Below are 16,613 nucleotides of genomic sequence, written 5' to 3'. Positions count from 1 at the left end.
CTTGTTGCTGCTGAATGCAACACTTCTAAAAAATACAGAGCAGCTTTCAGTACTGTGAATTAGAGCCACTTGTGAAAGCAGTGGGATAGATAATATCCTGGCTTATCAAGTACTCTGAACTTAAATAACTTGCACCTTTATTGTCTGTTTCATATTTGAAAAGCCAAAGGTTGTGTTCCTGGTAATAATAGTCTTCTGTTCCCTTAAATAACGAGCTTCCCAGATGAACTCCCATTACCACCTTGTCCTCCGCTCTTCTGCCAAGGCCAGCGTGTCCATTTCATACCAGTTTTGAAAAACAGACACCCCATTACACCGAACTCCAGATACCCTGAACTGTTCAGATTGAAGCGATTACAGATTGCAGCAGTGTGGAATTTTATTCCTCCGCCTGTCTTTATTCTTGACAGGCAGCCTGAAGACTGATAGACATCGCCTGGATCAAATTTAATTCATTTTTATTAAACAAATTGGCCCTAATTTAACAGTGGAGATTTTATTCAGCAGAACATAGTGTATACCTGCGATCTGCAGCATCTGTGCACCAAGGGCACGTTGGATTGATTTTAAAGGAAGCTTGTTACGCTTAAATAGAGCTACAGACTTTAAACGACACAAATGTTCATAATGCCCTCGAAGCTCCAGTTTGAAGCAATACCTTTGGAAGAGCTAAATTAACATGTACAGTCTCAACCAGGATGCTTTTTTTTTTTTTTTTTTCCCCCCTCCTGACTTCAGATTAATCCCCCAGGTCCCTGGCAAAGAGCAATAGTGATAGACACACTCCCCTTGGCTGGATGCTGCTATCGGGTGACCGGCGTGATAGAGCTGCAGGAGAGCGTCCTAGGGAGGCTGCGAGGAAGCGGTGGTGGTCGTGGTCGGAGAGCAGGAGAAGCTGCGCGGGGGAGCCAGGGCAGCGGTCAGAGCAGGCCTGTGCGATTAGCCAGATTACCAGATAGACGTCAGGATCATCAGTCTTTGACCTCAGCAGCGGGACCGCTGGGGTGGAGGGGGTGGGAGGCTGCGGCCAGGCTGACCCATAGCTGCGGAGGGTTGTGCCTGGTGTGTTCCCGGATGTGGGGTTTCTTTCCTGAAATATTTTTCTTTTCCTTTCACTGAATCAGATTGTGCCCAGATAAATGAATCAGTTGTATTGTGTCTTGCAGCACTCAATAATTTTCTTCTCCTACAGAAACCTTTTGGTAGCTGAACAGTATCCTTTAAAAGAAAAGAAAAGATTTTCTCTCCCTACCCACATATTCACCTTCCAGATTTGGGGTGTTTTTTGAATTCTTAGCCAAAGCATTAGGGTTTAGACCTTTTATTATTAATAATAACACATAGCTTCCTTAGTAGGTAGCCTTTAATTAAACTTATCAGAGCTGCCAATGACGACTTGAAGGAAGTTAGATGAGAGTTTGCTAGTTTAGTCGGTGTATTCCAGTCAGAGAAACTGGACATAGTGCCCGGTGTTAAACTAATCTAAAGTTGGAGGAGCCAGCTGCAGAAGAGTAGTTAACAGTAGGCTCGGAGATGAACAAGAAAGTTGTAATGTCCATATCCCCGTCCTTGCCGCCTAGTCACGCTTGTACAGGCGTGGCGATACCCGTGTGTTGGTACCAACAGAACGGTGTTTCTTCTGAAGCGTATCAACACTAGGAGGTCGTGCCGAGAACCAGGCAGTGCACGATGCCGTGTCTGGGAGTATTTCTTTCAGGTAGCCTTTTAAAAGCTGAAGTTATTAACTTTGTTATATAAGATAAAGGGTTAAATTAGAAAAGTCTGGTGCTTTAAATATCTTTTTCAAAGACTACATAATCTGTTGTAGGCTAACTGTAATGACATAATCCAAAAATAGCCAATAGTCTTCTCTTCGATGCTCATCCTTGCTGCAGTTCTGCAGCTAAAGGATGGCAAATGCTAATCTCCTCAGCGTGTTAGAGGACATAACCATATCTGTCGGTGGCATGGCAGGGGGGAGACCTCTAGGGTCTTTCACATTTGAATTTGGAGCAGGAGGTTAATTCATGTTCAAGTAGCATGATTTTAACTAGAATACATGTTAAGTGTTTGATCCACGACTTCCAATTATGAGAGGGGAGATCTCCTCCTCTCTGCGTGGGCAGGCATTCCCTCTTTCATAGTGGGATGCACAGGCCTAGTCAAACTGGATTTTGTCTAAAGGATTCTGCTTGACCTGGTGTCAGGGATGAGATGGGAGCCTGGGGTTTTGGGAGGATCGTGGAGGTTTGGTTTTTTTTTAATGCAACAGAACATCTACAATTGAAAATGCAAATGAAATTGCTTACCCCTATGCAAGTGTGGTGCAAAAAGGCAGCCTCAATGTAACCTGTCCGTGTTAAGTTGTTTTTATAGGTATTATCACAAATAACTTACCTTAATATTAAGACTAAGAAAGAAGATGAAGTAGCTTTAGGGATGTATGTAGTACATATCTCTAGCTATACCTCAGCTGTTGATTTTGGGTTTTTGGAAAGAAGAGTTGAGTATATACAGCAGTAATTCTAGGGTGCCTGGGGTTGTGCTGAAAATGTGATAGTTGTCTTCACTGATAATTCACTGAGTTTTGTAACTTTTTAAATTCCACATATGTTAAGAGCCTTTTCTTTTCAAAGCACATTTAAATCTTATAAAAGATGAATTTTCACGTGGAAACTCTGGTTTCGAGGCTGATGGTATTAATGATGTCTGTGTTCTTCTTTGTTTAAGCATTTCTTAATCTCTTTTTTGGCAGGGGCCGGTTCTCTCTTCACGTTAGTTCAAGATGGCAGACCAGAGGCAACGTTCGCTCTCTACCTCTGGAGAATCGTTATACCACGTGCTGGGGTTGGACAAGAATGCCACTTCAGACGATATCAAAAAGTCATACAGGTAAAGCTTCAAGTTTTACGCCTGTTGCCGCATAGCACAAATAGCTTTAAGTATTCAACAGACAGCATATTTATGTATGGGCTGCAGTTGGTTTATTTAAACCTTTTGCAAAAAAAACACATAAAAAAACCAGGTAAAAACATGGTTGCTTCTTGCAAAAATTGGTGTAAAAACCTGCCTAGGCGTTGTATGTAAGTGCTGTTAAATTTTTACGTCTCATCTCTAGTAAGTTAAATTCTCAAATATGCAGTATCATTCTGAAAGGTCTAAAGTTGAACAGAGTTTTAAGAGTGCGACCAGAGTTAAATTCTTCGTGTTACGTAGCCTTGTGTCTGGCTTACAGAGGCTGGAGGTGTGCAGTATTGCCCTTTTGTCCATCATTTCCAATTCTGGCACGGTAAGGTATAGATTAAAGATGCAAATAAGGATGAAACCTGAGTATCAACAATAACTTTTTTCTAAAAATCCATTCAAAATTTCTTACTCTGTTTGGAGTTACTATTTTTAAAAGAGGATTTTTCACTTTATTTCATTGCTTAGTTAGACACATGAAATGGCTTCACATTGACGAAATAAAAACAAACAAGAGAGAGTCCTGTAACAGCCTCCCTTTCCACATTCCCCCCAGATCTGCTTAAATGCAATTGCTTCGTCACCTGAACATGGGCTATTTGGCAAGTGGCAATGTATTTAACATTACACTAGGGGTCAGTAGTAATCTTTACATGGGGATACTCATTTTGGAAGTTATTTTATTTCAGTCTTTAACATTTATGAAAACTTTCTCCCTTTCAAAGTTACGTTTTAATACTGATGGCAACTGCATGGTGAAGTCTATGAGTAAACTGGATCCACAGATACTCAAAAATTACCTGTGTCTTCCTAAAACCTTTAAGTGGAAGTTTGAATTGGCAATCTTCAAGCCTTAGCAACTGGAAAATAATTTTACCTTCCTTGGGGGGGAAAAACTGCAACAGTTTTTCCTTTGGAGGAAAGACCCAACCAGATCCTAGGGTCAAACGTAGCTGCTTCATATTTACTTGAACCTTCATCTAATCTTGTTTCCTCTGCTGCTCCTTTACAAAAGGAGGACTGACACCTCTTGTTTTCATTCCGTTTGAACATCCTTTGCTGGCCTGTGGGCTATGGGGTTCGTGTATGTGTAGGAGATGGGAAATGAAAAATATTTATCTATTGCAGCCTGAGAGTAGCTAAGCCCTTTCCAGGTTTATATCACTTCCCTCCAATTATAAAAACTGTGGTTATTTCAGTCCTCACTGAGGCTAGGGCGTTAGGGGCAACCCTGGATGTTATTTACCCAAGCAGCATAATTTACAGTTAGAGTATTTCAAGTGCACGCTCAATTTATTGTTTGAACGCTGTGATATACTCGTGTGCACGTCCAAATGTGTGCTTGCACAAATCTTTATTTTATGTTTGTCTAAATATTTCGTCACTGCAAAGTTGTCGTGTAAACGTCTGCAGGCTTCTAGTGTATTTCTCAAATATGGGACTTTGTGGTAATTTTATGTAGGAGGACAAGTACCTTTTTTGGAGGAGGAGAACTGGTAGCATACAGTTCTGTATCATTTTTCTACTTGGGAGCACAAATGGCTCAAATGGCAAACCACCATTTTTTCCTGTTTATGAGGAGGTATTTGGCCACTTCTTTCTACTGATTTCTATAAATAGCCTGGGCCATGTCAGAACTAGCAAATTTATCAGTGCTTTATCTGATTTTTTTGGTGCTATGTTCAGAGGTCTCCGGGGACTATAAACTGCTATCATTTAGTTGTAAGAGATCTAACGTGATTAGGGGAGGTATGTTGTGATTTCCTGATATCTCGAAACTCTGAAGCTTTTTCTATTCTAGCAAGCCTTGAACTGTAAAGTATTTTGTTCCTGCACAGGAATTGGCGAATTAACCACAAGTGATTGTCTATTTTTGCATTCAGACGCTGCAGATTAGCTGTGGCAGCTTGCTTTTATTTAGTCATTGGTACTATATCTTAGACTTGTGGTGCATCTTTTTTTCTATTAGTTTGGTCTTTGCTTTAGCAGGTGGTGGACATTTTTACTGGTGGAAATTGCTGGAGCTGAGGGGTAAAAAGGAGTACTACTTTTCTTCAATGTCTCTCTTTTTTTCCATTGGATTTCCGAGAGCCAAATCCAGCAGTCTGAAGTCAATCCTGTGAACTAAGCTAGACAGCGCTGTAGCCTTTTGTTATCATCTAAGGAAGAATCATCAGGGAAGTTGAATCACAGATGAAGGAAACCAACTGGAACTTGAAAGTCTCCCTTGAGTGACAGGCTACGGAATTAAAAAAAAAAAAAAATCAAAAAACAGAAACCCAAATCCCAGTTTTTAATCTATAACGATCTCTTTTTTTCTTTCTGCAGGAAACTTGCATTGAAATATCATCCTGATAAAAACCCCGATAATCCAGAGGCAGCAGAAAAATTTAAAGAGATCAATAACGCACACGCAATATTGACCGATGCCACAAAGCGAAACATTTACGATAAGTATGGTTCTCTGGGTCTGTATGTAGCAGAACAGTTTGGTGAAGAAAATGTGAACACATACTTCGTGCTATCCAGCTGGTGGGCAAAGGTAAATAAAAGTGCAAAGAGAAGTTATTCTGGATTAGCGTTCAAAACTCTTAAAGAGCTCCATTTGATAATTGTGCTTGTTTTTACTTTTGGAAATTGCTGCATTTCTGACACCTGATAATTAACCTTCTTCTACTGTGTTGCAATCTCTAGTTCAGAAGTGTTTTTCTACTATCTTTCAGTGTTACAGGCCTAATAAGCAAGGCTCACATTGCTAAGAGAAGCTTGGACCCTTCTAGTGGATTTAAAAGTGATGAGGATTTGGGGGGTATTCTCTTTGGTAACACCTGCTAAATGATTTTGCACATCGAGTCCTGACCGTGAACTTGCGCTCACGCAGGAGATCCTGTTTAGAAGTATGCTTACAAACTTCAGAGGCTTCCCTGAACAAACGTCACTTCTTCAGCTCTTCTCTGATTTGAGAGACTCCAGGTTATTTGTCCACTTGCCCATCCTTGTTTCTTGTGTAGCAGCAGGAGTATCACCAGTATACCAAAATTACGCTGTGAGCTCATGTTTCCTCACAAATGCGTGCAAAAAGCTGTTTGGAAGTATCGCATGCATGCAGTAGACGTAACAATTATTGTATAGATGCCTTCTAGGAGTCTTGTGCCAGTACCAAGGAATTACTGTATTTTACTGGACTCAAATTATTTTTAAGCGTAATATGCTTCTATCTTTTTAATTAATACATTTTTAAAATCGCCACATTGACTCAAAAGTGCAAAAAACCTATACGTCACACATTACACATTTCTCATACTGAAGTTGTCCAGGTTTTTGCATTTTGAAGTTCATGTGATTGCAGTCTGCTTGCACAGAAGTAAAAGACAGTGTGACTTTGAAACTGAAGTATGAAACCATAACTGCACCAACTTACTTATTTAGTGACATGACATTGTTCACAGTGCTTTATGGCTGATTAAAACCTTCTCCTAGTCTTGGAATTTAATTTCATGGGCTCCTTTTTCTACCCTTTGCCACCATTGCCTCCATCTCTTGGTTCCCCTCCAGTAGAATAGTTATGTCACCGTGCTGGTTTGCTGTTTTTAAAATTATTTTTTCAAACAATTACACAGTGACCTATATGAAAATTTAAATTTTGCCCGTCGTCACTGTGATAAGCACCTCGCAGACTTGGCCAGCTTTGAGTTGCCTTGCTCGCATCTTGGTAGCGTCTCACCTCAGCACCCCGACCATCAGTACGGTGAGCTTTGCAGCCGCGCCGACAGCCTTGGGTAGGTCGAAGTCCCTGCTGTAGGTACATTGCAACCTGTGCGTCAGCTACAATCTGTCCTAAACTATTGTACCTCTGGATTTTAATACAGATACACTTCTCAGACCTGTATCTTCTTCCAGGTGTAGCAGAATAATCCACTTAAATTGTAGGAATTCTTCAAGTAAACCAGGTTGGCAGTATTCACCTCAGTGTAAAATGTTGAGAGCCATAGCTGGTTTTGCACATATATTTAAAAATATCTTGGTGATGAAGTATAAAACTGTAGCTAGTAAGTTCTGTCTCTACCTTGCTGTATTTTTGGTCTCTGGTTTCCATATCTGAGCCTCACACACTTGGTGGTTATGGACTGGTAGGCACAGGTTATGAATATTTCTTTGTCTTCTGTCCTCTGCAGGCCTTGTTCGTGGTCTGTGGGCTCATCACAGGCTGCTATTGCTGTTGCTGTCTGTGCTGCTGCTGTAATTGTTGCTGCGGGAAGTGTAAACCTAAACCTCCTGAAGGTGAAGAGCAGGAATACTACGTCTCTCCAGAGGACTTGGAGGCACAGTTGCAGTCAGATGAAAGGGGTAGGTAAAAACACTGTGAGGTCTCTAGAATGCCCGTGGCATCTGTCTCTGACCGAGAGCTTAGCGTGCTGGTTAAGGAGCAGCGCTTGCTTTGTAGAGAACAGCACAGGTCTTGGATTGTAGATGATGGCGAGGGAATACTTGTGGCACGAGAGTTACGTGGGTAGCGCTAACACTGGAGAGAGAGTTGCTGAAAACTCCTGGAGGGTCTTCATTGAACTTGGGCTCAGCGTCAGAGCAGTAGGTCACCCTCGCTTAGCTTCCTTCCCACGTCGCTGGAGTGACGTTACCAGCCAGACACGTGTGATTCCAGAAAGGGGCTCTCTTACCCCAAAGGAAGGGGGTGTCAAGGCAGTTTTGTTAACTGTGTCAGATGTAAAGAAAACGGCACTGCTACCCTAGTAGCTATATCTAATACTGTTTATGAAGATATAATGCTATTTCTATAGAATTAAACTGATCATTTAAAAAATTGTAGAGCCAGGTGCGTGCTCTGATCATGTTTTTAACGGGCATTGCTGAATGGTGGGCGAGGATCAGCTGCTCTTACATGAAGAAGGAAATATAATGAATGTTCCACATGTCGCCTTGAGTCGAATGGTATTGTGTGCACACTGAAAAACCATAAATTAACACCGTGCTCTTAGAGGAGTGTAAAATTGTGTCATCAGAGTGTTGTAGGGAGATGTAACTTATGCTTACCGAAACGTACGATGCTGGTTTTTTTTTTCCTTGGTGTGCTAAGCCTTTTGTCTTCGCTTTTCAGAGGCCTCAGACGCACCTATTGTGATACAGCCAGCATCAGCCACAGAGACGACCCAGCTCACAGCTGACTCTCACCCCAGTTACCACACCGATGGATTTAATTAAGTTAAGGAAACACTGTAATTAGAATGGATAAAAAAAAAATAATACATGGCCAACTCAACACTAGAATCATGAACATTAGAAGTAGAGAATGGGGAGGGGGAATAATTCTGCCACAGTAAGAAGGCAGCTTTCCAACCTGCCGAAAATATTTTGTAATCCCTTCAGCCTTTTGTCACCTTTCAGTGTCGTATCTTGATGATACGTGAAGTGCTGTAGCATGCAGTATTTAAAGCAGTTTAGCTACGGTCTTATTTGTTTCCTTTTTTTTTTCCTCCTGTTTTTTTTTTATAGCATGTATGGAGTTATGTTAAATGTCTGTGGTGTAATGTATTGAGTTGTCACAATATAAGTGTGATGGAGACATTCTGCATTTTAAGCAGTGGTACTGGCCTAAAAATGAGATTTAAAAAGAAAAAGTTTCACAGAAGCCACCATTCTTCCATACAGCTGAGCTGTCGAAGACCTTTAAAAGTTCACGATTTTCATTTGAGTGCAACAAACCAATTCTTTTATTCCAGCGTTGTTACCTAAGCAAGTTTACTAAGCCAAGAACCAAAAAACGCCCATCTTGCAGAGCTGGAATTCTTTTTAATGCTGGTTTTCAGCTTAAATAAATCTACCTTGAAAAATCAGAAGGGAGAGTTTCCAATCCTTGAACAGTAAATTGACGAACAGCTCTGTGTGTGTAAGGCGATCTTCAGTTACGATGTAACCACAAAATGTAGTTTGTCACGAAACCAACTGAGAATGGGCTTGTTTGGTGGTGGCGGTGGGATGTAACTTCAAGCACAATTCTGTTTTGGTTTGAGTTCAGTCGTTTTTCTGAAATGCTAAAGACCAAATAGTGAAGCTTTTTTGAATGCATGAGAATCTTAAAGTGAAACTGGTTAGTTGGTCTTTACTGAGCAAGTAAAACGCAGACAGTAGGCAACAGCATAAAGGTTTAAAAAATTGTCTTTTAAAAATCTGTTCTAATAATTTGAGATTCTAATGGACAAATGGGGTACTACGTGTCTTTTTTAAAGCTTTTTTAACACACTAGCCCTTTAATTTTCTCATGAACATCTTTGTGGAGTACTTAAATGGCTTTTTCAGAACACAACACCTTTGTGTTTATATTGTACAATTTGCACACTGTCTTGCATTTAAACTTGTTTACAGCAGTGTTTTTCTTTTCCTCAGAACAATATGGGGAAACCATTGAAAGGTTTCCTGTACTATTTTGAAACCAAATCATGTTTGAATACTGCTCTAGAAACTGTGGTTTATTGAGATTTAACTGTTAAAAAAGCATTTTAGGCAGCTGCTGAATTGCTGGTATGTTTTGTTGTTAATCATCTTGCTTTAGACGGCATGGAGTCAGGATCTAGAACAGCTACCAGAGAACCTACGCTTGGCACTTTTAGCCGTTAATTACAGCCTCTTTAATTTTGATCTTTATGGTTTTATATCACAATGCCTCTACTGTCCTTTGTATCCCCCATCTCCCCTTTTCATGTTTCACCTGTTTCTGTTGAGAGGCTATTTACAGCCTTCCACCCGGTGTTTGCTGTGAAGGTCTTTCGTGCTGCTCTCTTACAAGATCAGGTCTCACTTTTGAATGGGGTGAAGCGCTGTCGGTCTGTAAGAAAACCATCAGAAAATGAATGGGACTCTCCTGCCAGAGAATCGTTCTGTGAATATATTTTCACGCTATCTTTGCATGAGCTGAAAATGATGGAGCACATAAAATCTGACGTGAAACCGTGTTAAACATACTGGGTAGAAGAAAACGTTCGTAACACGGTCTCGGTGCTAAGTGAGGGATGTTTGCAAAATCAGACTTCCCTGTAGCTGTTGGTACAAGCAGATGTTTGTTGCCTGCATGTGAGCTTGTTGCGAATAAGCATGCTTGTGATACCACATCAGGTCCCAAAAATTCAAAAAGAAATGTTACTTTTAATTAACTGGCTAGATTTCAGTAGCACACTTGTTAAGTCATTTCTTCCTTGTCGATTGTCCTTTTAGCCCTGCAACTTGGTGGTTTGCTGGAAGACACTTTTAACTTTTTCTGTCTGGAAAACTCTTGGCTGGCCTTGAGGACAGTCGTGTGTGGTTTGGCTTGAGGTCCTTATTTAATTAAAGTCTGTCTTTGACCCCTTGGAATGAAAAGCAATTTTTAGGCTTAAAAAAATAATGTCACATTGGCTGTCCTTGTAGATTTTGCCTGAAGCCTGTTCTTGATGTTGAATTGCACGCTGGAATATGCTTGAATATCTGCAGGCTTTGTCCCCTAAAAACGCTCTGGTTAAAATTGCCCTTATCTGTGCAAATTATGGTCTTGGTAAATAAAAAAAATAGTGTTGGGGGGGGGGGGGGGTTGGCTTTGTAAATGAGCGTAGTTGATCAGAGTGACTCGGTAGCATGAGGAAAAGGCTGTTTCCCTTGTACTGTAGTTTGTCGTACTCCACGTCCCCGTGCTCAGCTAGGTATGGGTAGTACGAAGCCAGTTGCTTGGGTTGTTGCTCCACTGCGGAGCAGCTGCGACTCCTGACGTTGGGGCTGCTCGTCGGTGTTAATTTGGAATAATACTCTATTTCTTAACCCCTCTGGGCTGCTTCCACTGAACTAGAAAGGCTGGCGGGCGGTTGTGGCTGCGGGGAGGTGTGTAATGCACCTGGAGCCGCTCCGCAGGCTCCTGACCTCGGAACCGAAACGTGGGCGGCAAATGAGGGTTAGAGGCGATGCCGTTATCCGTGTTTTGCTCTGCTTGGGAAAAGATAACACGCAGGCTGAACGTGCTGGTTTAGTCCTTTGCTTAGCAAGGCATGGGTTTGAGAGAGACTGCTTTCCTTTCAGCTGTGCCTGTGGGCGGTGTGTGACTAGTAAATTAGTCTGTATGCTGTTACCTGCCAGAATGATGTTAGATGCTCCAAGGGAAACTACTGTGAGATCCCAGTTACAGGGAATGACGGGAAAAAGCGTTTTCAGATGAATATTCATGGGTTTTGAAACTGTTTTAAGTTTGCCCGTGTTACTCTCTAATCTCTGAATTTAAGATTATTGTCTATTAAAGTAGTTCTTATCGAACTATATAAGAAAGCTATTTAAACATTGCTTCTTTCAGACAAAACTTGTGTAATGGGAAGATAAGGAGGTTAATGCCCACTTTTTTTCTGCTCTTGTAGGTAAGGTACAAGAGTATCCCGGGCTCTAACACGAGTTGCACTTCAAAATGGCCAAGTTGAATCCTAGTGAATGCAAAGTTGTATTGGAAATAATGGTTAAAAATCTGGTGCAGAAGATCACTCAGCAGTTCCGAGCTTGGGCGGACGGAGCTGCAGTGTCCCCGCCAGAACTGCAGCAGCATAGCGTTCGTTACCTGGCTTACATGCAGAATGTTTCCTTCCAAAACTAAACCTGAGCACTGTTGATCTCCGTTCAGCGTGTTGCCAGAATTACAACTTGAGCTTTGATTTTTTTTTTTTTTTTTTTTTCTTCCTTTCCTTAAAAGTTGTATCATGTTTTTACAAGTTGCCTGAGCCCTCTGTTTCAGTAGTTCGGCCACCTCCATCTAGCTCATCGAACCTCTTCAGCACCGATTTTCTTAGCACCGATTTTCTTAGCACTTGTAGGTCCTCCTGATGAGGAGGAGTACCGGGGAGAATCTGGTCTGGAGAGCTTCCGCTGGCTGGTGCCAAGGACCACTGACTTTATTCCCGAGCTGTGTTGCGTGGAGAGCCCTTCGTAGCTTAGGGTGAGTAGGGAAAGCTACTGCCTCGCTGCAGAGAGTGCTCAGGTGCCGTCCCTCCTGGCCGCGGCCGAGCTGCTGGAGAAGGACGGTGCTGGACCTGCGGTGCCCCGTCCTCCCCGGGGATGGGGAAATCCCCAACGCACTGTAGTACAACGAATTGTACGCTTCACTTGAAGTGAATGAAGGGGCATTGCACCCGTCAAATGCCAGTTTCATTTTGTTAGTGATGTTTGTAGGACGTTCTTAAATATTTATCTGTATATAAATTGGTTTATGTAAGCCGCAGTGGCGTCTGATAGGGTGTAGATTTCTGCTGATTCCATGCAGTGATGTTTTAGAGCCATGTTACCTTTTTAGTCTTACTTTTAGATTTGTAATATTTTTTTTTTTTTTAAACTGCTTTAGATATTAGTGCTCATAGTGTTCTTAAAATGTGATGCTCTTCGAGGTTTGGGTGAGCACAGCCTGCAGTCTGAACAGAAACACCCGCTGAGGAGGAAGGCTTGAGCACGGTGCGGAGAAACACCGAGCCCTGCAGCAGTGCTGTGGGCGGGGGAGTGCAGTTTTCAAACCCCTTCGTGTCAGCCTATAAACACTACAGGTGTAACCAGGGCGGGAGCCTGCCTGAAGAGATATTCCCGTCCCATCCATAAAGCGGTTGTGTTGTGTGGTGGAGAGGGACACCAGCGTGCTTTTTGGGGGGGGTTACATCAGAGCACTTGTACCGTATGCACTCCTGGAGAGAGGTTACCCGCTTTTCTCAACTAGTTTGTGCCCTTCGTCTGCCCGGTGCCCTTCGGTGTTCTTGGCATTTCCAGATGATTTAGGAAATGCGTTTGTGCTGCAGGTTTTCCTACCCGATACGACTGGATATTGGCGTCATGTTTAACAGGAGACTCTTGCAAAGGTGGTCAGGGAGGCTTTTGCAGCCCCCACCTCGTGTTAATAATTCTGGATGCTGTTTAAATACGCATTAATCTTAGAGCACTGAAACGTAACCCCCCAGTACAAGTGTTTATAGTGTAAGGTCGGTATAAACTTAACACGCTTAATTATTTGATGCCGCATCTCTCTATCATAGTGGAAATCATCTAGTTTGTAGTGTATCATTACACCAACAACTGCTTAAAAGATCTTGAAAGAAATGTAACTGATAGCTAACAAGGTGGCAGGAAATTTGTCAGCGTTTGAGTCCCGCAAGAGCTGCGGTCTGCTCCGCGTCCTGCGCTGGGAGGCTTACGTGCTATCTGGGACTCGGCAAGACTGAAATTCCCATTTCCCTCCAAGAAGATGCTTTCTTTACAAGAGGAAGCTGCGTGAGGGAAGCTGGCTGTCTTTGACGTTTGCACGAGCCAAATGCCATAAATCTGGAAGACAAACCCTCGTTTGGAAATCGAATGCCGATGTTACATGCACGGTTAATTTTGTTGTTAAAAGGATAGATGCTGGGAATTTCTGGTGGTTATATATATATATATATTTATATGTATAGAGGAAGCTCTTATATAAAATGGCCATTCATTCTCGAGTGCTGTTGTCTTCTCTGCCCCCGTTCCCCAACAGCCGGCCACGTGGGTGTTACTCTTGCGGTCTGAGCGGTTGCTTGTCGTACCCTTCCAAAAATTTAATCATCTACTTGAATTCTGCGAGCTGCCCCTTGTCCCCGGGCCAGAGCTGGGCTTTGCCTGCTCCAGCTTTCCTTCGGAGGAAGGAAGGGAAACCCACCGGTAGCCAGGAGGGCAAGGGGCCGTCTCTGGAATGACTTGGACTTGTGCGGGCTGGCACGTGGGGTGTTTTAAATGTGGTCGATGCGCTCGTCGCTAGAGGTGTACTAGAACGCGTTGATTTGGGTGTTTTCCTTACGCTAGTTTTCACCACGTTGTACTCTCCAGAGTGGGACTCGGCCAGCTCACAGAGCAAGGCCCAAACCCGCTCCAGGCTCTGGTTTGCAACGTCATGTGTGTGTATGTATGTATATATGCACATATGTATATATTTATACAACAGGCGTGCACCTAGTACCTGCTGCTGTTTTTTCTTTGGTGGTAAAAACATGAAATTTGGCTCAAAGTCCTGCGATGAACTCTCAGCCAGACAAGCGGAAGGTGTGAGTTTTGTGTGTCCAGAATTGCGCTTTCTCCTTTCGGCTGCAGGAAAAAACCAAACGAGATCTGTCGGGTGAAGTGACTGGTGAAGGAAACGGTGGAGGGATCCTGTTGTATAAATAAATGGGTAGTACAAGTGGGAGAGCTGTGCTGTTTGAGAAGGAAGAGCAATCTTCTACCCCCCAGGTCTTCCCCTCCTTGCTCGAGTGAGTTTACAGTCGAGCGGCGTGCCGTGTTTGCACAGCCGGTCCCGTTCCTCACTTCGCAGCGCTTGCAGGTTGGATTCCTAAGGACTCGGAGTTACTGCAAGTCATAAAACTGAAGTTAGCGGTGATCTGCGTAAAGGCACGACGACCGTGGCCAGCGTACGCCCGAGTACCACCAAATCGCTTCTAGTCGTATCGGGTAGAGCCCGCAGCCGGCCCTCCTCGGGCCTTTCGTTCCGGGGGCTGTTGCCTGACGTACAAAACACCGGGGCAGAACGTTCTGCTTCACGGCAGAAATGGGGGAATCTTGGGGGGATTCCTCTGTCGCTTACACGTTTGAAGTTCTGTTTGTGTCCGTCACGGTAGATGAGCTCTGAGGTTTGCCAAGTTCCAACGCTCGATGTTTCCTCGCCTGGATGCGTGCCGCCTGAGCCCATCGCCGTCATTCCTTCCTTCCGCTCGTCCCCACCTTCGCCCGCTTTCCTGGGGCTGGGTGTGGATGGTTTGGTTTGTGTTACCGCAGACATCCGAGGCGGTTTATATTCATTTTGCATGTGAGCAAGGCCCTGAACTAAGTAATTCATCGTGGGGTTTGGTTGTGTTGGCCTCTTTATGGAGCCTGAGGGAGCTGAGGATGCCGGGAGAGAACGCGTTTTGCATTTGCACTGTACTTCAACTCGGGCGGGGTGGGGCGGGGGGAGCCCATCTTTAAAAAAGACAAAAAAAATTAAAAAAAAAAAAAAGAAAAAGAAAAAGAAAAAAACCAAACCACAATCGAAGTATAAATGCATCTGAAAAGCAATTATAATATAGACATATATATATTTTGTTATGTTACAAAGGACCATACTTTGAATTGTATGTAAGTAGATGTGGCTGTCCGAACTTTGTGGATTGTAACACTCGATACTACTGAGCTCCTGTACATACACGCAGTTACGGCAGAAGGAATTATTTTATGTTTTAGCATGGTAATTTGTGTATTGTATGTCTGAGTATAAACTAAAATAAAGATTGCTAAGTTATCTGAAACCACGGTTGTAAAATAAATGTTTTCAATGCAGAAAAACGCGCATCGGCTTTTTCTTTCTTTCTCGGCACGCTGGAACTCGTCACGAGAGGAAGGGTCGGCGAGGCTGCCTGTGGAGTCGGGTGGGACGTGGGAGCGCCGGGTGGGACGTGGGAGCGCCGGGTGGGACGTCTCCTGTCTCCCGCTGTCCCCTGGGTGGGCGCATCGCGGTGCCCGGCAGCTCCTCAGCTCTCTGGGCGATGGGCGCGGGCTCCCTGCCGCAGGGACTGGGGCTGCCCCCTCTTGCACCGGCCATGGGGTCCCCAGCAGTTTTTGAGCATTAAAGGCCCGAGACCTTTATATGACGCCGGACCCTGGCAGGCGTTTGGGGTCTAAATTCAAGCTATAGTTGCCAGGCGGTGCGAGAAATGATCGCAGGGCGCCGGGGAAGGGGCCAGCTGCTCCGGCCTCGGTGGAGGTCGGTCTGTGGGCAGTAAAAATACCCTTTTCTGAAGAAGCTGATGTCGTCGGAGACTGGTTTTGCTCCTGGTGTTGCCGGTGGAGAGACAGAAGCAAAGATGGGTGAAAGACGTGCCGAAGGCTGTTTCCAAGCCAAGGTGGGGACCGAGGCAGCGTAAAGCTGAGTCCTGGGTCCGTGGTGGATGAAAGGCTGCCCGCGCTGCAGGGCGGCACCAGCGGCTTTTATTACCCGTACGGCTTCCTGGGGTCGGTCACCTTGAAGAGGTTAATTCTGCATTTGATGGAAATCCACCCGAAGGAGGTAAGCACGAAATCATGGTGATTTGGCACACGTTCCCCGGCAGGACTCACCCCGGTGTCCCGGGCACGGCCTCGGCGCAGCCGGGGGCTGCTCCCGGTCCTGCTCCAACCCCTCTCCTTGCAGGACGGTTCTCCGGGGGCAGCTGCCTCCGACCGCCCTCCCCTCGTGCCAAAGCCGAGTCGTGTCCCGGAGCCACCGCAACAGGGCACGTCGGTGCCTTTGGGCGGCTGTGCTGAGAGCCGAGCGCCCTGCTGTGGGTTATCCGTGGCTGGGGATGCCTGGCAGGAGCGCAGGCAAAACGCTCCCGCTGGCAGCCTGAGATTGGAAATATCCGAGCTGGGACCGTTTCGGCTGCCTTTTGCTGGGAAAAGGCGTCCCATCATCGGGCACCTTCTGGCCGTGCTGCCCGCAGGGTGCTGAGGGACGGAGCCTGGTGGCTCTGGCTATTTGGATAAAGTGACAATTTCTATTGGAGATTGGTGGGTATTTTTTTTATTGGCTGTCTCCCCCTCATAAATTAAACCCCTTTACGTGTCACTTTGGGGTTTGTATCATGGGCTACTTGTGTGCAGGAATTTCATCTTCGCCCCAACTCAGG

At 44.4% G+C, this 16,613-nt stretch overlaps 1 protein-coding gene across 5 annotated transcripts in view; it reads left to right on the top strand.

Annotated features, from left to right (window-relative positions):
- DNAJC5 (DnaJ heat shock protein family (Hsp40) member C5) overlaps window positions 1-15,284 on the top strand; it is a 36,481-nt gene extending 21,197 nt beyond the window's left edge. For all 5 annotated transcript variants that reach the window (XM_075517046.1, XM_075517047.1, XM_075517044.1 and 2 more), the window contains 4 exons: window positions 2,756-2,892; window positions 5,293-5,506; window positions 7,140-7,311; window positions 8,078-15,284. In XM_075517046.1, the coding sequence (XP_075373161.1) occupies window positions 2,786-2,892; window positions 5,293-5,506; window positions 7,140-7,311; window positions 8,078-8,181 (597 nt within the window). In that variant the 5' untranslated portion in view covers window positions 2,756-2,785 and the 3' untranslated portion in view covers window positions 8,182-15,284. The remainder of the gene's footprint in view (window positions 1-2,755; window positions 2,893-5,292; window positions 5,507-7,139; window positions 7,312-8,077) is intronic.
- The last annotated feature ends 1,329 nt before the right edge of the window (window positions 15,285-16,613 follow it).

The sequence above is a fragment of the Mycteria americana genome, chromosome 14, assembly GCF_035582795.1.
Source record: "Mycteria americana isolate JAX WOST 10 ecotype Jacksonville Zoo and Gardens chromosome 14, USCA_MyAme_1.0, whole genome shotgun sequence".
In the NCBI taxonomy this organism is placed as follows: domain Eukaryota; kingdom Metazoa; phylum Chordata; class Aves; order Ciconiiformes; family Ciconiidae; genus Mycteria; species Mycteria americana.
The sequence above is the reverse complement of the archived record's forward strand: the minus strand, read 5'-3'. Positions and strand labels throughout refer to the sequence as shown.